Raw genomic sequence first — 23,305 nt, 5'->3', positions numbered from 1 at the left:
GGGACTTAACCTAGCTTCCAGATCTGGGCCTGCTAAATCTTTATTTAGTGCGCCATCTGCTAGAAAGAAGCTAAATGTCTGATGTAATATTTCTTAGACTGGTACATGTGCAGAGGTGGAAGAAGTCCTCAGATACTTTACAAAAGTAAAAGAAATACCACAGTCTAAAAATACTCATGTATATATACATACAACATGAAAATCTCACTTTTTTTTATAATATGGGACCTTTAAGCAACATTTTGAATTAAAAATGTTGCTTAAAGGTCCCATATTATAAAAAAAAGTGAGATTTTCATGTTTCTTTATTATAAAGCAGGCTTAAGTCCTATATAAATACTGTGAAAGTATCGAAACACTCAATCCACAGGGAAATACACAGCCCATATTCAGAAACTCTGCATTTGAAACAAGCTGTCAGGATTTCTGCCCATTCGTGATGTCACGAATATACAATATTTAGACCCTTGACACAAATTTTTAACATAAACATTCTAAATGTGTCCCAGTTTATTCCTGTTTGCAGTGTGTGTGAATGTCATCAGCTGACAGGAAGTACACATGGACCCAAGCTGTTGCCTAGCAACGTAATTCTGTTGCAATTCCGTCAAAATGCGCTAAAACGTAGCGTTTCAGACGGAGAGTAAATACAGGCATATTCAGGCTGACAGTACGAGGAAAATAAAGGGTTTTTTGAACATTACAGCATGTAAACATGTTCTAGTAGAAACACAAAATACAAGTATGAACCTGAAAATGTGCATAATATGGGACCTTTAAGTAAAATTGTATAAGTATTATCAGTAAAATGTACTTCAAAGTGTCAAAAGTAAAAGTACTCATTATGCAGAATGGCTCGATTCAGTGTTATATTATGATAGAATATTATATTATTCTGTTTTATCATTAACACACAGAACATTTTAATATTGTTGTTATTGTGGAGCCAATTGTAGATACCTTTTTATACTAAGTAGATGAGCATAGATCATATCATATAGTCCTATCATGTGTTTTTTAATGTAAAAAGTAACTAATTGTCAAATAAATGTGGTGGAGTAAAAACAATATTTTTATTTTACAATATTTCCTTCTTAATTGTAGTGGAGTAGAAATATAAGGTAACATAAAAATGCATGTCAAAATTGTACTTAAAGGTACAGTGCGTAGGATTTGGTGGCATCTAGTGGTGTGGTTGCAGATTGCAACCGAGTACCCCTCTGCTCACCTCCTTTTCAAGACTGCGGTTGACGTGAGCCGCCGACTCTGAAACCGTGGTAACGCTGTTTGCCTCGCGCAGAGGTCATCCTTACCATTATAACTCAACTACTGGCTGGCGGTACCAGCTTTGCACTCTGCATCTCACGTTACTGTAGTTTCACAAGCGTGTCGGAGAACTTGGCCTTGTTCGTGGCCTTCAGGTAACTTTAAAAATGTGAAAGGCTCTCTCTAGAGTCAGTGTTTGTTTTGACCGTTCTGGGCTACTGTAGTAACATGGCGGACTTCGTGAAGAAGACCCGCTCCCTATGTAGATATGAAGGGCTCATTCTAAGCTAATGAAAACATAACGATTCTTAGTTTCAGGTGATTATACACTAATGAAAAGAAATTAATACTATATTCCATTTCTGCTAATAGATGCCCCAAAATGTTACACACTGTTCCTTTAAATATGAAGCAAGGGAAATTACATTGAAGTGGTGGCAATGTGATGAAAAATACTATCACAATATTAATGATTGTAAAATTGGTCAAAATTGCAAACCCTTGTTGGCAAATTCTGAGCCTGTAATACTTTAGCTCATGCAGACTCTTTGGCAACCCTACACAGACAGACATGACAGAAAAATGTAGCCACAAAGGTTAAAGAAATGAATACACAAAAACACAGAGGCATTGTTTAGGATATGGTCAGGTATGCAATCCGTTACTACCATCCATGGATTGTTTCATTCTTGAGTATTCATTTCTCATGCTCAGGAACTGCATGTGTAGTCTGTCCAGCATTTAGGTTTTGCACAAGTGTCCCTCATCATCAGTTAAGAGTGTGTCCTAATGTGATATGTGCACTGCATGGTCAAGATATCATGAATAATAATAATGAAGTTGACAGTTTCAACAGTAGTCTTCATCACACTGCCCCTATGATGGGGCCCCATCTAATACAGACACATACATAAATATACACACAGGGAGAGATGAGACCAATGATATGTGGTGGTGGTGTGTCCATTTATTACACAACACAAAGCACCTACAATAATCCACTCCCCGTTTGCGTCAGACAGTGGAAGATCTCACTTTTTTCACAGTGATTTTTTTTAATGTGGACATGTTTAGACAAGGACATCAAACTGTTTTATCTAAATGAAAAAAAAAGAAAAAAAAAACTACACACAGAAATTCACAGCCAATATCACACGCAAAAAAATAAAGCAGTGTCAACAAACAACAGTAAATTGAGTAAAAAATAGAATTTAATCATTTAAATAGTCTTTCAAAATACAAACATTGATTTGAACTTCTAAATAATATAACGTTTAGTAGCTATTTCTTCATTATAACTGGCAATGTTAAATGTACACTGTGGCTATACAAGGAAATGTGTGAGGTTTGGTAATTTTATTGTATTGCTCATTTTATATTAATGCGCACATATTTAATAAACCTACAAATGACTGTATAATTTTTAACAGTGACACTGCAAATGACCCTGCCTTCGTCCTAACCCAACGTACCTAAAACATAGTTGTATGCTAATGAAAAAGCTACCGTTGTGTAAATAACCAAGTTAATATGAAGAACTCGACCCAGGTATCTAGATTTATTGTTTGCTAGATGACAGAAATATGTAAGTTGTAACTTATGAACAGCTGTAAATGACCTCCAGTGTTTTGTGTGAAACCATACCAACTGCAGGCTTGCCCCCCCACTGTGAGACACTTTGTACAGTACCATGGGGCATCTTGATTAATGAGCCACGTACGTTATGAAAAACAAAAAAATAAATGATCTCAGGTGTTTCCGCAAACCCAAATGTTCAAATTTAAGTTGACAAATCAAAAAGATCAAGAATTACATTTTGTCTCCACAGTTATTTGGCCGTCTGGCTTCACTCTGCCTCCTGAGGTAGCCCTCTGTAGCCTCATCATGATGCTAAATCTATAGAGCCATGTAAAATTGATCCCTAAAATGGCAATCAGCTTCAGAAAACACACAACTGCTTACATAAAAAAAAAAAAAAAACATAATATCCTGAATGGAAAGCTTCTTTTCAATACCAAACCCACAACAGTGTCACAATGTAAATAAAATACCCTTAAAAAGGAAAATGTATGAAAAAAAGCAAGTTTCAAGTCTTTACAAATTTCAGAACACTGTAAGCTGCACAAATATAATTGTAATGGGGAATTTGTATCACATTTTGCTGGCTTTATTATCTATAAATTGCATGTTTCTGTTTATTTAAATGGAACTGTACATGGCTGAAAGATTCATGGCCCTTTGGCCACTAAATATTATATCTGATTTTGACATCAGATACTGTAGCCTTTGCATTGCATGTGAAGCTTACTATCATGATGGTTTCTACTGTAACTTGCTGAACAATGAAGTGGGACTTTCAGGATGTTGCCAGACAAGGTTTCAACATCCTAAAGGCAGATGTTGCATATGTTGCATCCTGAGCCCGTTACGGGCACTTGCAAGTTAAAGTTCAACAGATGTACGAAACGCAAAGGAGGGATCTCTCATCGGAACAATGGAGCTCTTTTATGCAACGACTGCGGAAAATGCAGCAAAATCTCACCATCGCCTATCAGTTACATGGATTAGTGTTATAGCCCACAAATCAAATAGGTCACACCGTTATTTTTTAATCAGCACAGCTGCTGAAGTTAAAAATAGTGGTTCGATCTACAGGAGGAGGACAGTATAAAAAAGCAGATGAGGCATTTCTTCTCGGACCACCGTTGTTGCCGCGCTTTAACGTCAATGACGTTCTTCCCTGATCTCAGTGTGGCTCACTGGTTTAGACTGCACACGAACGCACACGCTTGCTTGTATGGAAGCTAGTTTTTTTGTGTGCCAATAGGATCCACATACAACACTGTATATATTACCTTCCAAGTAGCGCTTTCTATGAGCACACATATGCACTTCTCCTGGACTACAAATCAATTGCACAACCTTTTATAAAGAATCCTGCACCTACTATGTACATCAGCGGTTCCCTACTCCAGTATTTAACCCCAAAAGTGCTGGTTTTCTCCATTACCAGGTTTTTAAATGAACTCCCCTGGCAAACCAGTCTCTACTGTCAGCACTCAGGGGGTCCTGAGAGTGGAGAACTACCGATATACACGCACAGCTAGATGTCTTAACCATTTAATCCACATTTTAAATGTGACAGACAATAATCGAGTCGTTATATTGCTTTTTAACATATTGCAAGTAATTCCTATGAATTTGCCTACAACGGCACACTAAACTATAGTAAATACAAGCACTCCGTGTGCATGTTAATCTGACCCTATGCTGGACCCTCAAGTCTTTTTGCCGGATATGTTATTATGGCTTTCATGAGTAGATGTTGCATTATTTTTTTTAAAAGTTCAAAAGCCACGTTTGCAGTCTGTTTCTTGGGTACCTAAATGTTGTTCTTCAGTGGTTATGCAACTGCACATCGATGCTGTGATGGAACACACCATGAGACTATTCTGGCATTCATGTTAATTCGTGTTTTTCACATCTGGGAGCCTTTTACTGAAGTGTGGCAGTTACCTCTTACTGTAAATTCCCACTTAGGGACATGATTACATCAGCTTTTTGTTTTCTCATATTCTTTTCCTTTCTTCATGTACAGCCTATGGAAAAAGGGAAAAAAGACCATTTTCCTCGTTATTAATTCTCTTAATAAAATCTTTCATTTCTCACAACTCATCCACTGTCGAAGACTAGATCTCTGTTGGGTCTTTCTCTGCATCCTATTTACTGCTGCTTTTCTGCTCTAGGGGGAGTCCATCATGGCTTCCAGCATCTCCAGGAATAGTTTGTGCATGGGTACACCGCCGCGGGTCTTGATGCTGTAGAAGGTGGTAAGAGCACGGCCAGCAGTCTGTCGGAGGAGAGGCAATGTTAAAAGGAGGCGTCCCGCCCGCTGGGGGTCGTCGGGGCGCCGCTGACATTCCAACTCCAGCAGGGCCTGGTGGAGGAGGTCCCGCAGCTTCTGCACGGCCTCCATGTCCTCGATGTAAACGGAGTCTGACAGAACAGCAGGGAGCACAAGGTAAGGCACTGTGTAGGGGGTTTACATTTTCTCAGCTTTTGTCGCACAAAGAAAGTGTGTGTTGCTCAGTAACTTACCACAAATACAAACTAATGGCAGCCTTTATTTACAAAACAAACAGTGGATCTGTAGTGGAAGCAGGACATGTATGATCTGCTGTTGACAGTAATCTTGAGTGAACCTCTAAGGGAAGACTACATAGAAGGTTACGACTGGTGACCTTGCAACAACTATTAAACTATGTGAGATGTAGTATATTGTTATATAGAGTACAATGGCGTAGCATGAGACCCGCTTTGTCGTTTCGCTTCGGAGTATGTGTGGCGTATGAGCATGGATGATCGTATGGGGCGTGTGTGTTTTTGTATCTGGAGGGAAGCAGGCAACAGGGAAAGAGCCTGGAGAGCGGAAGAAGTGAAGCGCCAAAGCGAGTTTATACATGTTGAGGATGGAAAAGGTGACGGAAGAAGCCAGAAGAACTGGCTTCAAAATAAAAGTGACCAAGAACTGATTTCAAAATAAAAGTGACCAAGAACTGACTTCAAAATAAAAGTGATCTTCCGGTGAATTTGACAGTCAGTCAGTAATAAATAAAGAAATAAAACAAAATTTTAAAAAATACCTGCAAACTGTATTTCGGAGAACATTTGAATTTTAGTTGTGTGTATAATTATTCAAACTTAATAAGAAGAGATTTCCAAAGATCAATCTGACTTCGATATGACAGTACACCACCACCTCAGAGTGTTCAGATTAGTTTGCTGGAATAATCACGCTGGTATGATCATACGCATCAAAGGGTCATTTTGGTGGCTGTGGTTTGTGGTGCTGTTGAACTGCATTCCATTATGTTGCGATTATATAACTGAGGGTATATTAAATATTACTTCTGAGTATAATATAATACAATTTAGCAGCAGCACAAACTGCTGCCTCCAAAATGATCATAAAGTTTAATGGACACAAAAACTGAACATTAGAACCTTCATGGTGTCAAATTTCATTGCAGGGCTGCTGTATTAGAAGCCATTAGTTTTAGCTATAAACTAGCTAATAATGTCCCTAATAAACCGGAAACAGAGTTGTTTTTCATTTACACTATGAATAATCCACTTAGTTTGGTGTAATGTTTCCCATGAAATTTGTTAGCAGAGGTTGGTGAGCACTGCCCCTTAATGCAGGAAACCCTCATATGATCAATAATACCACTGGTGAACCCTAGTTTGATACCAGTTCTATGAGATGCAAGTAAATAGTGCTTTGTCAAACAATCAGTATGTCTGCTTCTGCTCAACTACACAAGTGTAAGTACCTGAGTTAGTGAGTGCGATGGCTTTTAGCATGACAAATTCCTCCCGGTCCACGTTTAGCGCCCGGAAACGGCGAGCGAGTTGACTAATTGCTGCATTTAGCTCTGTCAGTCCAGCAACACGTGACATCTCCTCGTCAAGGACAAAATCCTCCGCGAACACCACCTCGTCCTCGCAGCCGAGCGAGCGGTACGCTACGCCCAGCACCAGCACCTCCAGCCACACCGACTGCAGCACGGACATCTGGTCCGCTAGGGACAGCGACAGGAAGCCTGCGGAAGAACAGACAGATGGAAAGACAGAGAGAGAGAGAGAGGAGGGGTTTAAATGAAGAGGAGGCAAACTGGCAATAGGTTCACATTGCTGCACAGGTCCCATGTCTTTTATAGTAGCCAAATAATGGAAGCAGGTGACCCAACTCTAGCTTGTAATGCAGTTAAGCACTGCATCAGTTCAGCTGAAATGTCAGCACAACATTTTGTTGAACAAATCAATTAGGCTTTTCTGCCATCAGAATCAGGTTCACACAGACCATTTCTAAAAGTCAGTAATTCTAGCTCTGTAAAAGTAAATCCAGAAATCATGGCCTGACTTTCCTGCTAAATTTGCGTGTAGGGTTGCCAACTTCCACCAGTAGAAATACAGAAAGGCTGCAGATGGAAAGTGGCGGGTTGTTTTGTTTAGTAATTGTAACTTGTTTTCGTAAGGCTATAACGAAAAATTCATTCCGCATCTGATTTTTTAGGTGTGCCGACTGCGTCTTTGAGGTGGCACAGGTACGCCCTGGCACACCTGTGGCTACACCACAGGCTTGAGGGAAACATGACACAACACGTTTCCTCCTGGTGAGACTTACATCTCTTCCACTGCTGCCATGTCATCACTGCCTCTCCTCCCCTATTTCATCCTCTCTGCACCTCTTACCAGGAATGTGTTTGGCCCAGCCGATGATGACGACCAGCTCCCGGTCAGCAAGGTCACAGAGAGTTGTGAGCGTGCGCTGGGCTGTGTCGGGCTGCAGGGGGTCAGGCATGGCGAATAACTTTTCTGGCTCTGCCACTAGAAGGTGGGACACAATGATGTTGGAGGAACCTGTGTCACAAAGTAGACACAAAACAATGGATTAATATGATGCACAGGTAAACAATCGGAATGTACAGTCGTAGACACACTGATATATATCAACACTGTCATAAACTAATACATTCAATTTTGCTTTACACAACATACTGCTCTGTACTAGTGTTAACTATACTATACACAGCACTGTATTCATGCTGCAAGTTCCCATATCCCTATTTCAAATATAGGCTTTAGACCTATTCTTATTACCAGACACATGTTCTTATTTGTTCTGAGTTTTTGCCATTAACTCCTCAGTCAGATTATGTTCATAGTTCATCTAAATTTGTGCAAATTAGCACAAAAAAAACAAAGGACTTGTGCTGATCCATTTTTCTGTCAGTAGAGGGCGCCGTTTTCTAATCAATTCCAATGGCTTGAAATGTTTCCTGTGTTGCTTGTACACTCTTGGCACCTTGTGTTTCACCCAGCCGGCATGTCTCACATTTTTGGGAGGAGCATTCTGAGCTCCTCAAGTTTAAAGGAAAACTAGAATTACCACCTCGTGGTTGTATGTCTCCGCCAAGCAGTCAAGTTGCAGTTTACATTTCTGTCAGTCCAAAATGTCATCACGTCATTATTTTATCCTCTTAAACATTTGTATAAAATAAGCATGTGAATTTTTGAGTTATAAAAATGTGTTTTGTGAGGTCACAGTGACCTTTGACCACCAAAGTCTAATCAGTTCATCCTTGAGTCCAAGTGGACGTTTGTGCCAAATTGGAAGAATTCCCTCCAGGCGTTCCTGAGATATCGCGTTCGCGAGAACTGGGCGGACGTGAGGTCACGGTGCCTTTGACCTTTTGACCTCCAAAATCTAATCAGTTCATCCTTGAGTCCAAATGGATGTTTGTGCCAAATTCTGAGAAATTCCCTCAAGGCGTTCCTGAGATACTGCGTTCACGAGACTGGGACGGAAGAACAGAACAACCTCAGGCCACAGCTGTTGCCGGCACGGAGGCATACAAAAGGCTTAACTCTGAGCAGATGAACTCTCTATCTCTACTTCTGAATCAGAAGAGCACAGAAGGGACCTCCCAAACTGAACTGCAGCCGACTACCCAAAGCTTATATTTGTGTTCTGTGATTAATGTGTTTTTATTTGTCTGGACAGTGCTGCTGTTGGTAGTTACATACATCGATCAACAGTTGATAACAGCAGTTAGTAGCTCTGGCTGATAGTTGCCATTTGATAGTTAAACCGAAAGAAATGCTGTGCCACTTTTCATTTGCACAACTTGATTATTGTAGTAGTATTACACTATGTTGTCTTTTGTAGAATGAAAACACTAATGACACGACAGGAATATAAATCCCACCTTTTTCACTCTCCTTTGTCAGCGGTAGAGGGGCACTCTGGTATGTTGCATTCTCCACTTCGGGGCGTCTTTTGTACTTCTGCCGTCCACCTCTGACCCTGTCAAGACGAACTCCTACATTGGGAAAACACGGAATAAACATATACCATATTTAAAAGATCAGCACGAAGACCCTTCAGGTATAATATTATAGGGCGGCTATGGAGCTGGACACTCACCCTCTTTCAGCATGCCTACTTTGAGGCACTTGGTGAAGCGGCATGCTTGACAAGCCTTTCTGCGCCTCTTGGTGATCTCACACTCGTTCGATGCCGGACAGCTGTATTCAATGTTGCCTTTAAGGAAGAACGGAAAATTATCAATTTACAGTTAAGATTATTAAGAAATACAAATATGAATGAGCATTTGATGTGTACGAAAACCACCTTCTTGAATTTCTTAAATCTTTCTGATCGTTTAAACATCTACGCACAAGCTAATGTGTTCATGGTTTTTTGTTTAACAGACCAGCATAAAGCGGATGGGGAGGCTGTAGCGGCAATATACTGAGGCGTGTTAAACAATAACACTATTAGGATGTGATGTGGGTCCTTATTCTGCATTCCTCAGACTTTTTCCCCACTATGTGTGCAGTAAACATCATGTTTCTCTCCAATAGAATACATAGAATGTATGTATTTTGTCACAGAGACAAGTAACTCTACAAGATATTTTCAAAATATGCGAGAAACTTCCTATTGACTGTGATAAAATATAATTAAAATTCAATATTTGTACTATTTACTGTATCTTAATAGTTTTAACTAATTTACCTAACTGTGCTCTCATGGTTGAAGGTTAAATGAAAGTCATTTTTAATGCATACTTGCCAACCCTTCTGATTTTCATTGCCCTCTCCCAGTTTCCTTGTCCCGTATTTCTCCCGATTTATTGCAAGTTTTTAGATAAGATAAGATATTCCTTTTTTAGTCCCACAGTGTGGAAATTTGCAAATTTTCACACCTTCTTTTCCTTTTTGTTATCTCACCCTGTTTCTGGCACTGTACAGCGTACATGATCCCTACTGTTTCCACCCAGAGGACAATACAGCTACACCAAATGTGGTTTCCCAGCGGAAGAGAGCTGCGAATTATTCAGATTTCTTTCCTGAGAATTAAAAGTGAAACTAAAAGTTGGCCTATTTAACATAAAAATGCTGTCGCAGTGTTCGTTACTTATTATTTTGTTATTTTCATTCTTTAAAAGTCACCAGAATACAGGAAACAAAGTCTCTGAAACTCAAATTTTTCTGGGAAATGACCCTTAAATCCACCGCTTTGGGGGGGGGTTTTCCCAGAGGGTGGAGTTAAGGGTGTAGAACTGGGTGGAAAAGGAGGACATACAGGGCCCTCATGTGAGGAGGACCCACAATGATACTAGAATGAATAGCTATGGATGCAGGAAGGTGCCCATAGAGAATGCCTATGTATAGGGTCCAGAATTTAGTGCTACACCCCTGGGTGGAGGTTAATAGCAGTCAGTGACACACAAGAGACTCCACATTTAACATGAGTGAAGTACTCCGAATGTAAAACCTGTCAACTTGTTACATTACAGAAGGGATCAGAGGAGAACATTAACTGCTTGTTCTGCCATGCCGACACTTAAGCACACACCTTGGATGGTTCTCTTGAAGAATGCTTTGCAGGCCTCGCATGACGCCACGCCGTAGTGGTAACCCGAGGCCACGTCCCCACATACTAAGCACAGCCTCTTCGGTAGCGTGCTCAGGGCGTACTTGCATCGCCCCGCTCCGTTTCCAGCGGAGCCCTCCTCTGGCCCGTCCCCAGCCTCGTCTTTGAAGTGGCAGCGCAGGGCCGGCGTGTAGAGTGGCGGCGAGTAACGTTTGACGCCGTCTCCTCTGACCCCTCCGCCTCCGCTATGAGACGAGTCTGAGGAGGCCCCGCCAGGGCTGATCCGACCTCCCCCGCCTCCCTCTGGACTGCTCGGTTCTGCCTTTATGTAGACGTCTGACCGACGATCCCTGGAAGACATGATGTCTAGAGGGGAAAAAATAAACAACAAAGTAAATAAAGGCATACAACCTTTTACCTCACATGTTTCTATTTTAAACTACCTTCATGTCACCTGGTAAAAAAAGGGAAAAATCTGACTTTTGCTAACACGCAGCTAGCACAGGTCAGATTATGAACATGGAATTTCAGATTGACTCCTATATCTAAGCACAGAGATATTTTCAGCATTTTCAGAATTACGATCACTGCAATTCAGTTGTAAATGTCAGATTTTTCCCCTTTGTGGCATCTTCCAACTAAAAGAGAGGGTGGAAGAAGTGCCATCATGGCTTACAGGACCCTACTTCTGCCTAAGATGCAGTCTTCAAGCCTTTTCACCAACCATCACCGATCACCAACTGATTGTTCATGTTAAGAGAAATATGTGTATATTTACTATTGCTCCTTAATATAGCAAAAGTATTTTTTATACGTTTACTAGATTAATCGATGGAATAATCGGTAGAATACTCAATTACTAAAATAAATCGATAGCTGCAGCCCGACCCAACATACGCTAAACTGTCCCCAGTGACAACCAACCAAGTAACCTGTGGTCATTTTGCATTATCAGCATTCTAACATGACAAAAAGCCTGCTTGTTCCCTCTCTTGTTCTTTAGCAGCACTTAGTTCCTCTGTTGTCTGTGCTATTCTTTCCTCAGTTAGGCTTTTTAAGCCATCAAAAACACCATAGATTCTCCAAACCACCAACCTTTCACGTCTAAAATAAAACCACGCAGTCTTCAAATCATCCCCGCAGTGTGAAGCCTTTGTCTGTGACATTTCTAGACATTAAAATAGCCAAGGTGACAGGATGAAGGTCGCTATGCTCATAAACAGTGACCGCTCTTCCCTATTCAGACACATAACTTATAAGGCGGCAAGAGTACTGCGGCAACCTGCTTGCCTGCTGAAGGCTGTCTATTGTTCTCAATTTAAATACAGAAACAGGCATGGTAGATACTTCATGCATTTGTTTACAAATCCAAATGCAAGCACACAGAACTTCTTAAATGAGAAAAAAGGAAAATCTGTGGCACAATTTCAGCACTGCAGAGGACAGAAGACGTTTCCAAACAACCACTTACCCTTCACTGACGTTTATCATTAAATCCATTGCAATTTTCATAATCTCAAGAGAGACAACAACAAACAACTACTTTTACACACATCCGCTCACAGACACACACTAGATTGCTCAGTTTCAGTTGTTTATCTACGGTCAAGATTGCCAAAAATGCAAAAATCAAACTGCAAGCTTTATGATTAAATTGAATTGATTAAAAAATAGCTGTATACTTTGGGAGGAGTAAGAACATTATGACAATTAAAAGAAGAGATTTAATTTCTTAAGTGAGTGTCCGGTTATGACCTTCCACAACCAAATGCAATGCCTGAATGGCCAATATGAATGGTTAGATACACTGCCAACAGTAATTTTGTTTCATGCTTTTAAGCTGCAATTTAACTTCCTGTAACTTACTTCTAAACGCCAAATGTCAGGGCTCTTAATGTCAATCATACATTGCATCCATTATAAATTAGATAATAAGCCTAAAAACAGTCTGATCTCTTTGACATACATACAGTATAATGTAGTAGCATCAAATGGGCATCTGTGTCAGGTGGTGTCTTGCATTTAAAAGGTACAGTGTGTAGGATTTGGTTGCATCTAGTGGTGTGGTTGGAGATTGCAACCAACTGAGTACCCCTCCGCTCACTTCTCCCTTTCCAAAACCGTGGTAACGCCGTCCAAGGCCGTCATAACCATAATAACACTATTTTAGGAGCAACTGTAGTCAAACAGCGGCTGGTGGTACCACGGTTTCGCACTCTGCTGCTCACGTTAACGCAGTTTCACAAGCGTGTCGGAGAACTACGGTGGCCTTCAGGTAACGTAAAAAGTCAAAAGGCTCTTGCTAGAGCCATTGTTTGGTTTGTCCGTTCTGGGCTACTGTAGAAATATGGCAGGGCAACATGGCGGAGTCCGTGAAGGAAGATATGAAGGGCTCATTCTAAGCTAACAAAAACACAACAATTCTTAGTTTCAGGTGATTATACACTGATGAAGACATAGTTATGAATATGATATTACATTTCTGCTAACAGATCCCCCCAAATGTTACACACCGCTCCTTTAAGCAACCTAAATATTTGAATATTTGTGTGAGCAATGTGACCTACACTCTCCTGCCCCAAATGATGATAATTAATTTGGAACGTAGGTGTGTCACTCCTGTAATCACCCCCCTGTGAGGGGACCCAGGCAGTATACTGTATTAGCCAGACAAAGACTAATTGTTCATGTTTCATTACACTGTCAGAAATTAGCAAATGATGATAAAAATGTAGATTCTGCTGCTGTTAAATTGACTTCATGAACAGCACTTAAGGGATCAGAAATGGGTGAAAAGGGAAAAAGGGATCAACAAGGGGCATGAATTGTAACGTGTGTGTCTCTGGGCTTCAACTCATCAGTGGATAAATTAATGCAGAGCCTCACTCCAACGATTGTGCTCCTGTCCCAACTTAATACATCACTGTGCGAGGACGATCTCTGCAGCCTAAGTAGCCCCAATCCGGTTAAAAGACCTGAGAGTGACTTGTGATTTTCTCATGTGTGCATACTGGCAATGCACTGCTATTACCAACCCATTTTTCCTCGTTTATCAGTCGGGCTGATAATCCTGTTACAGCGTGTATATGTACAAAGTATTGCAATGTGTAAAATGCATTGCTTATCTGTTCAATGCTCCAATCACTCACCCTGCCCGCAACGACAACATTACATGCAGTTGTATGTTCTGTACAAACTGGTATGGGTTACTGACCTAATTAAAATAAATATTCATAAAAGGCTTTTGGTATTTACTTTATGGTCAGGGCCGGCTTAAGGCATAGGCCAGATAGGCGGTCGCCTAGGGCGCCACCATCTGGGGGGGCACCGGTCGATCTCTAAAAAAAATATATATATATATATGCTCCAAATCTTGCCTAGGGCACCAAAAGGTCTAGAGCCGGCCCTGTTTATCGTACATACCGTATAGACTATATATAAGAGTTGTATTATTTATGCGGTCTCTAAACATATTAACTATCGTCTTGACTACAATAATATCACTCAACAATCTGTGTGTTTATGGCATATAATCAATAACAGCTCAGTCCTGACTGCAGGACTATGAAAATATGTTATATATTACTAATTTATAGACCTATATAATAAACAGGCCTCTGCTGACAACTTAAGATCCAGATACACTTCATCCCAGTATGCATTTATTGGACATGACTCGTAGGAAGACATGATTTTCTGTACTTCGTTAGATAAACATATGACTAATAAGATGCTGTCTTTTAACGTATCTGTTAAAATACGTTTACCTCTATCCTTCAGTCAGTGCATGTACATGAAAATGTAATTTGAAGGGCGATCAAAGCTTTTCAATATCAGTTGTATAAACTGGGTTAATCCACTGAGAGAGAGAAAAAAAAAGAACAGGAAGGAGGATCTCATTGCATTGATGCTATCATCCAGTTCCTGGAAGTCAACATGCAAACAAAATCCTCACAGAGAGTATGTGCTTTATATGCACAATACGATATGTAATACAAGGACGCGTGGCAGCTATAGATAAAGACTTTCTTTTTATACATCCTGGCTTCAAGACCTCACTCATTGCAAACCCAAGTATGCCCTTTATCATACATGTATTGCTCCCAGTTGATAATCCAATCCTGTAGTAGCTGGCTAGTCCACACACACTTTCTTTTGGAGTTTGCCCCCCTCTGGTCCTGATTACAGCACTGTTTGACAAGCAGGCAAGGAGGGGGTCACACAGCCAAACCAGGTCTGTTTAAAGTTTAGTTTACTTGGGGCTGAGTTTACAAGCTCAGGGAATCGATGAGCCAATAACACCAGGACTAGTACAGTGAGCTCAGATCAATGTGATTCAGGTTTTTGACCAACAAGTACAACTCCACCATGTGCACTTCGACATCTCCTCTGGCTAAAGAGGAACATCGGCTTCAGTACAGGAAATATCCATAACAGCTAACTATATGGTTATTACTCATTAATAATAAAGCAGATTAAACAGTGCTTTCGTTGTCTATTTCAGTTACACTAACCACAGGACCGTGTCGTGTGTACTGTAAACAAGTGTACCAGCATGTTTTTGAGTAGCTTTAGCATTAGCTTCACAACAGCGAACACATACTGCAGGTTAGCTTACCCTTTAGCTAACTAAGCTAGTAGCAGCTAGCGTTAATCCTGACTGACTGACCGGTGCTCTCTCTCTGTCTCTCTCTCTCTCTCTCTCTCTCTCTCCTGCTGGGGGTTTATTTGTGTCACTCTAACCCGGACTATATGCTGCATCTTACCTGGTAGAGGTGACTAGTACAGCTCTTCACGGTGTGAGACCATGATGGCACAGGTTTGTCAGGAACATTGGTTTCCAGACTGCCAGCGCCTGCTAGCTTGTGTTGCTTGTGTTAGTGGCTGTGTGTGTGTGTGTGTGTGTGTGTGTGTGTGTGTAGAGATGGGCCGGGCTACAGTCGGCTCTCTAGATGGGTTGAAGCTAAAACACATACTGGGTCAAGGAGCACTCTGGGAACAGTTTGACACTGTGATCCTACAAAAGCAGTTTTCATCATAGTTTAACTGCCAGATGAACTACATGTTAGTAGACATTTGTTTTTTACATATAGGCTTTAATGCCATAAAAGAAAGAGAGGTTAATAGGATATGTTCAGTCCTAATTGTAAACTTGATATAAGCCTATAATAAACTGACTGGCAAAGGTCAGAAATTAATTTACTACAAGTGTATTAACCATTAATCCAAACTCACTTTACCTGACAGATGATATTCCTAATGATGAATGACTGGTATCATCGTCAATATTGGTGTTCATTTGTTATGCAAATTAATTCCCAACATCTGGCTTTACATTGTGTTAGGCACACATTTTGATTCAACAGAAATTGCTGCAAAAAGCTTTTTATTTTCCCCCTAAAACAATAAACTTTAAGTTATGGAATCATTGCATCGAGCATGCATAACCTTCAGGTCGCCTACAATGACTCCATGCGGATATTACTTAAGAAGCCCAGGTGGTGTAGTGCAAGCGAGCTGTTCTGTAAAGCAGGTGTCACCACTTTCCAGGCTCTGTTGACAAACCTGATGTATAAATTCATATGTCGGCTAAATGATTCTCAGAACGCCATTATCATGCTACTGTCGAATCCTTGTTTTAGTGTTATACGATACCAGTCACCCCTGTGGAAACATTGGTATAACTGTCTTTTATAAAAAATTGGCAGTTTTTATTTGAATGTATGTATTGTTGTTTGTGTTGTATGTTTTCTAATGGACCTCGAATCTGTCATTAAAGATGAATTAATTGAATTGATTGGGCCCCTCAGACTGATACTTTGACTGCTCCTGTCTCCTCACACAGGATTTTTAATGTTCTCACATTGATTTTATAGAGCAATCTTCTCTCCCCTCTATACACTATTTTCCCCTTGTTTATCCTTTTGGGGTTTGTAGGACAAACCCTTTCAACATGCCCAGTGAGTTGCTTGATTGCAACAGAATGATACACACTGTGCAATCACTGGCCACTCGTAATATTTTGGATGTGGAATGAGAAGCCAACACCGTTTTTCTATTGTATTTGCTGCATTATTATTCCCTCCACGTCCCTCTCTTGGCTACGAGTGTTTTTCTAAAGAAGACGTTAACATCGCCAGCTAAAAGTCCATCACAGCATTGCAAGAATGAACTTTGCAAATAACAGACATAATCCTATATAGTTGAAGCGTAGCATACGGTATTTCATAAAAGGTGAAGTGAAAACATTACCTGTTTGCTGAGCTGGAGTTTGAAGCCTATATATTTATGCCTCCCAGTGGTAGCTCAATGAAGTGCCGTTGCTTTGGGTTGAAGTCTGCAGTTATCGAGACACCTGCAAAGTAAGAAAAGGTATTTTTAGTGCAGTCACAGAATTTCACTTTTCATGATCCCACCTGCCATTTGTCATTTTAATGGTCACAACAATACATATTGTACAGCCTCATAATAACCATGATGTCTGAGAACTGGTTGTACACACAGATTATTAAAGCAGAGAAAAACCTCTATATTGGCAATAGTTTTGTTTCTTCTGTAGTAAGTCATGTGTATGATCATTAACGCTGACTTTTCCTTCCCTAAAATACATATTCCACTGTATCTATCCAGATTTCTGCAAGCTGCACGAGTACCCTCCCCCTTGTGCTGCGTGACACACTCCAAAGGTCACAGTCACAGGAATGCTTGAAGGACAGACAGAGTAAAGCCAACACCTTGTCTCTCGCTCATACAAAGTCACAAGCTGAAGTTTGGTGATAACTCTCTGTAAATAATTAAAGAGTTTAAAAAAAATTACTCTTCAAAGTGTAAACATGGCTATGGTTTTGGACATTTTAAAGAACATTAAAGGCCAAATTGCAGCAAAGAGGGACCTCAGGTTTTTTTTTTTTACTGCAACTTTATACTTGAGCAACAAGACTAATATGTGGAAACAAGCTGTGAGGCTTTATTCTTATTCTTTGGAACTGACAACTTTATTTTTTCCAATAAGATGATTAATTTGAGTTAAAAATGTAGATTTTGATTTTTCTAATAGGCACAAACTCAAATAATTCCTTTAAATGTCATCTCTGAATACACTTTTGTCCACATATATGAAAAGTCAAATGCCACAAGACATAAACAAGTCCTTCTGTCTTAAATGGATTCAAAGCTTTCCTTATCACACTCTAGTTAGGCTGTCTTTTGTCACTGATAATGCATCCCACTGACTGACTGTATATAGCCTATAAAACTCCTAGTTTAAATGCGGCGCGCTGTGTGGAGACGGAGAGAACAGCACCCAGGGGTGACCTTGTCTACTGATCTCGGACCGGTGAAAGGTTAATTGCCATAGTGGATTATGCTTTAAGATCAGTGACCTCAATCCTGGTCCAGCAGCAGGCTCGGTGTCTTGCATAGTTCAGTGTGTTAGTTAGAGACAGAAAGAAGAATAACTCAGGTGTGTGTGTGGGGGTTAAAATACATAAACAAAAATAAAAAAAGTGTGCACAGTTGAAGAAGTGCAGGGTGGTATTTGCCCATGCAGGATAATTGGAGACAATTATCCACTGCATCTTATTCAACCATGGTTCATCATTTACTCAATAAATGAGCATGCATCTCATTTATTGAGGCATTTTGTGTGTGGGGGGGTTTAGCCATTGCATAGAGTGTTATAGCATGCGTGTAAATTAGCCAGGGGGTAGTTTATGAGTATAGCTTGTAGCCTACTGCACGTTATTACACAATGTAGCTTGCTTAATGTGTATTCAGCAGCTTGTGTGCCCCCTACCCCCCAATAACATGATCAGGCGAACTTAGTTCTGCCAGGCGAACCGTGCATGCACATCAGGCTACCATGGAGACAGCTAGCTGACATCTAGCTGAACACACAGTAATAATAATAACCCACTGTGTGTGCTCTGTGTAGGGGTAGTAAAGCTACTACTTACTGGGAGATGTCAAAACATCACAGGGTTGTTGTTTTTTATATCTGAAGTCAGTGAAGTCTTTGCGGCTGGCGACAAGTCCACAGTCGGTTGAACCGGTTTAACGGCGCTGTCCAAGCCTCGCACGGTTTCTCACATCGCATCACGACGTTACCGGATAATTAGGTGATAACAACAACCGGCGACAGACAGACAGACAGTCTTCTTCTCCGCCTGTTCTTCTCTGGGTTCCCGTACCACTGGTGTTATAAATTCTTCGCCTGCCACACAGCTGAGGTTGTAGTCGACACCAAAGACTTACACCGAATATCCGGTTGAAAAAAAAAAGTTTCAAAATAAAACTTTGTCGATTTCAATTTCCATCGAGACAGACAACGTCCTAAACCAAAAGTGATGTATAATATGAGAGAGGCGTTCTCTACTATTTGAATGTGCAAAATGCTCCCCCAGAATAACGGGTACTGAAATTAACACAAATCACAAATTTTACTTGCACAAGTTCAAACTAAGCAACTTCCGGTTTCTTCCCTGCTTCCGCTCTGTAGCTTGATGCAGCTCAGTGACGTAGCTGTCTTCTCTCCTCCCTCTGTTCCAACTTGCGTCCGCTGTGTCTCCGTTACGTCCGTACGCACCTTCCACTAGCGTCATCGGCATTAGAATAAGGGCCTGCTGCAACTCGTGAAAAAAAGATATGACCCTATGGTCTACTTTAGGCTAATCCTAATAACGTAGTCCAGGTATATTCATTAAAGAGCGTTGATTTCAGATCAGCTGTCTACAAAATCAGCTGTGTCTTATTGCCACTTGACCATCTGTTCTTTGCAGCAGCACACTTCCCCCCACTGAGAATAAAAAAAACATTACATTCCTACAGGGACTTAAATACAATTTAAATTTAAATGAAGCCTATTTTGCTTCTGGCCTTATTGTAGCAACACTTTCTCCTCTTTTTTAACATTTTTTAAACATAAAATACTATACAATTTAATATTAGAATGGCTATTATAAAGATATTTTTCTTGAAATTATGTCACAAGCTTTTCTGTTGCATAGGAAAATCAAAAAGAATGGGATGCATGTGCCTTGCAGAAACACCTCTATGGAAAATGTAGTCATGCTGTCGGTCTTGTGACACTGACCCGACTCTCTCTCCACCACCACCACTACACTATTTGGACAGGAGCCAAGGAAGAAGGAGATCAGGAGATCACTGCAATGGGATGAGAAGGGGGAAATGATTAAGGGATAGTAGTTTGGGGGAAAAAAAAAAAAAGGGAGTAGACTCCAATAGGCTTTGCCAGATGTATTATAAAATGGTATCATCAAACAGGTCTCAGAGATCTCTCTTGTGTGTATGAATGTTTAATGTATAACAACAATTAAATGATTTTTTCTGTCTAATGGTGCCTGCTGCTTCTAGAAATAGGCTTTGCCCCCCCTGCATGCGCTCTCCAACATGCCTGGTAACAGCTGGCACAGAGAGGAGGGAAGTTGTCACGGAAGAGTTGACAACCTTGTCCACTAATTAAAAAGAAAAGGAACAAGAATATGGAGGTTGGATGGGAAGAAAAAGGTGTATAGGCTACTTCGGACACGTGCGTATTTTCCCACCAAAGAGCCGCAGCATTATCTCTCTAATTATAGACCAATAAATATTCTAGTCACTTTAAACCAATTGTATATTTCCCTCTCTCTGTGTGTCAGAGGTGCAGGACAGCAGTGTGTATGTGTAGGGTATAATATAGGCTGTGTGTTTTCTATGTGGTCACATTAAGGCTGTGGGACTCCGCGGTGCGCGCATGAGAGGAAAAACTGACGGCAGTGTCATTGCGACCTTGAAGCAAGGTCACACAGTCTCTGCTGCAGACACTGCAATTCTGCGGGGCTGCATCATAGCCTACTGGTGCAGAGTCCGCATTTATCATCCTCTTAGAGCTGAAAGAGGACATGCTATATTCATTAGATTCACTCCAAAAGCTGGAACATTGGATTTGTTAGACACAGTTTATGTTTTTTGAGTTTCACTGTTATTATATTATTGGCTATCCTACTCAGTCATCGAGGATATGTGTTCAGGCTGGTGGAGTATACCTCCAGTGTGAATGCCAGCTGGGGTCCCTAGGGTGCTCCTTACAGCAGGTCCTGACCTCAGACAGGTGTCAGCTGATAGGCTACATAAATACCAAGACGCCATTGTGTGTGCCCTGATACACAAATAGCATTGGGCACTGCATCAGTGAGTCATGGATAATATAACTGATAGAGCATGGTCTCCACCTATACTATAAACACATTGATCAGCTTAGTAGTAGCCCAGTTCTGAAAATACAGAGTAGGATTTTACTATGAGAAACAGCTTGCTTCAGTTGGTCCTTATCTGAACAATCAGAAGGCTTAATGTCTTTGTGGTTATTACCCACTGCATTTATATTAAGTTTAAAGGCAAAACACTTTCCCTAAATCAGGTTATAACATTGTGGTATAAGGATTATCAATAGACTATTATCTACAAATATGGACAATTGTTCCACTAAATTTGAAGATCAGAGTATCATGGCTTGATAATGGCATCCACTTAAACCTTAAAAGTGTTTTTGGCATCATTGGGCAAAAATGCCATAATAACCTTTCAGCATATTGTAATTCAAGTGTTCTGAGAGAAAACTATACTTCTGCACCTCCTCATGGCTCTGTTTTCAGGTTTTTCGGAAATCTAGCCCGTGACGGGAGACTTTTGGCCAATCACAAGTCATCAGAAATTGTCCACATTATGGAGCAGCTCCAGGATTTGTCTTTAAATGACGTGATCACTGCCGTCTGTGTTGCTGTCATCAAGCTGAAGGAAATATTTGGAGTGTGCAAAACTGTATTGGATTCAAATTTAGGGTGGATTTTTCCTTTAACTCCAGGTCAGGAGTGTGTAGCCTATACATTAGCACTGGCCATTATTTGCCCTCTGGTGGCAGCACAGTGGAACTGCAGCAGCAGCACTGATGACGTTACAGCAGCTGAGTGTGTGTGTGTGTGTCCTCCAGTAAAAGGTCACCCCTCTGCCACAGCACATCATCACTGCCTGCTGACTTCCTAATGGCAATGCCAGAACGCTGCCTTTACTTTTTACATATCCTGCGGTAAAGTGTCAGATTTCTAAAGGGCAGATGAACGGTCACTTGGTTTCTGCTCCTTTAAAGCATTTTGCTTACTCACCATAACATTCTGCTTACTTGCCAACAGAAGGCAAAGTGCAATTTGTCTAAATTGAAATCATTCCCAACAAACAAATGCAAGTCAGCTTCAGTCAAAGCCTTTGGTGTATGAAAGTATACTGTATAAGTTAGTCTTGGACTGTCATAGGGAGGGAAATGTGTCAGTGTATGCCATCTGCTGGTTGTGTTCAAAGACAAAAAAAAAATCTGCATTCATTTCCTTAGAGTGAGAGGGGGGTAATTATAAAACTTCAACTTTTATGTATCAGATATTTTGTGACATCAGCTTTTCTTTAAAAGATAAAACATGGACAACAAAAGAGCTGCAGACACAGTGTTGCAGCTGCACCATGTTTGTCCTTGGTGCCATTTTCAGATTGAAACACCAAGGTAGAGTTTCCAGCTGAGTATCACTTACATGGATCAACTGAGGAGAGACAGCACATGCGAAGAGGGCCGTATTGACAACTTGAAGGGCAGTTTATAAAGTACATCCACATTACAGTATGTATGCTATTCAAATCCTGCAGCACATGTGTGGCCTGTCTCCACCAACTTAAACCAGTTACATCCTTGCCTCCTTCTCTGTGCACACAATAGGGCCTGTGTTGAACAACTAATGTTGCCTGGAATCAGTTTAAAACCTTGTTTCTCTTAGTGTCATTTTTAGCTGCTTTAGGGATGCCAATGTCAATCGGTCCACCACTTTGGTCCAGACTGAAATATTTCAACAAACATTCAAGGGATTGCCCGGAGGTTTCTTACAGATTTTCGTGGTACCTAGAGGATGAATCCTGATGATTTTTGATGATCCTGTGACTTTCCCTCTAGCACTATCATCAGGTCAAGCATGGCTGTAGACTCTTCATCTCAAGGCCGGTTTAAGGCATAGGCCATATGGGCGATCGCCTAGGGCGCCACCCTCTGGAGGGCGCTGGTTGTTAAAAATCTGAATTTTTGTCTTCAAACCATTGTGATGTCTGCGGCGGCGGCGGGGGAGGGCTCCAGATCCGAATTTCGCCTCCGGCACCAAAAGGGCTAGAGCTTCATCTTGAGCCATCTGCTTCATCTTGTTACACTTTATTTTCACAACAGCTCCCCAAATCAGAAAGTGATTCCTCTTCACCTTTCACCAATCGAGGTGGTTTGTAGGTGGAAATCTTGTAGGTGTTTAGACACTAAATTAAAGGAGCAGTGTGTAACATTTAGGGGGATCTATTGGCACTCACTTTCCACGTACATACACACTCTACGCCCTGACTTTGCTATACTCCAAATGACCTATGCTACTCTTACAACAACTTTACAACACCACTAGATGCCGCCAGATGTTACACACTGTTCCTTTAATAGACATATATAAAAAGTAGTGACTAGGACATTTTATATGATGACAAAGTCAGGGTCCCTGTTTTGATCCTAGAAGAGGCTCATGT

The 23,305-nt window shown here is 40.8% G+C and overlaps 1 protein-coding gene across 2 annotated transcripts; it reads right to left on the bottom strand.

Moving 5' to 3' along the window:
* Positions 1-2,213: 2,213 nt before the first annotated feature.
* esrra (estrogen-related receptor alpha) lies at positions 2,214-19,144 on the bottom strand. 2 transcript variants are annotated; one of them, XM_037748757.1, is made up of 8 exons: positions 18,667-19,144; positions 16,964-17,066; positions 10,694-11,077; positions 9,257-9,373; positions 9,039-9,152; positions 7,522-7,689; positions 6,600-6,869; positions 2,214-5,262 (listed from the first exon to the last, which is right to left on the bottom strand). In XM_037748757.1, the coding sequence occupies exons 3-8, from the start codon at positions 11,070-11,072 to the stop codon at positions 5,009-5,011; spliced, it is 1,302 nt and encodes a 433-aa protein (XP_037604685.1). In that variant the 5' UTR covers positions 11,073-11,077; positions 16,964-17,066; positions 18,667-19,144; the 3' UTR covers positions 2,214-5,008. The 2 variants fall into 2 exon arrangements, with proteins under 2 accessions (XP_037604685.1, XP_037604686.1); XM_037748758.1 differs by lacking the exons at positions 16,964-17,066; positions 18,667-19,144 and adding an exon at positions 15,478-15,629.
* Positions 19,145-23,305: the final 4,161 nt, after the last annotated feature.

This window comes from Sebastes umbrosus, chromosome 17, assembly GCF_015220745.1.
Source record: "Sebastes umbrosus isolate fSebUmb1 chromosome 17, fSebUmb1.pri, whole genome shotgun sequence".
NCBI classification, from domain to species: Eukaryota; Metazoa; Chordata; class Actinopteri; order Perciformes; family Sebastidae; genus Sebastes; species Sebastes umbrosus.
This window is presented reverse-complemented; position numbering and strand designations above follow the sequence as displayed.

Excerpts from the sequence above, each read along its gene's own strand:
- esrra (XM_037748757.1), bottom strand. The coding sequence starts at position 11,072 with ATGTCTTCCAGGGATCGTCGGTCAGACGTCTACATAAAGGCAGAACCG. Across the intron at positions 7,690-9,038 it reads GACAAAGGAGAGTGAAAAAG|GTTCCTCCAACATCATTGTG; the intron begins GTGGGATTTATA and ends TTTGTGACACAG. Across the intron at positions 5,263-6,599 it reads CATCGCACTCACTAACTCAG|ACTCCGTTTACATCGAGGAC; the intron begins GTACTTACACTT and ends CTGTTCTGTCAG.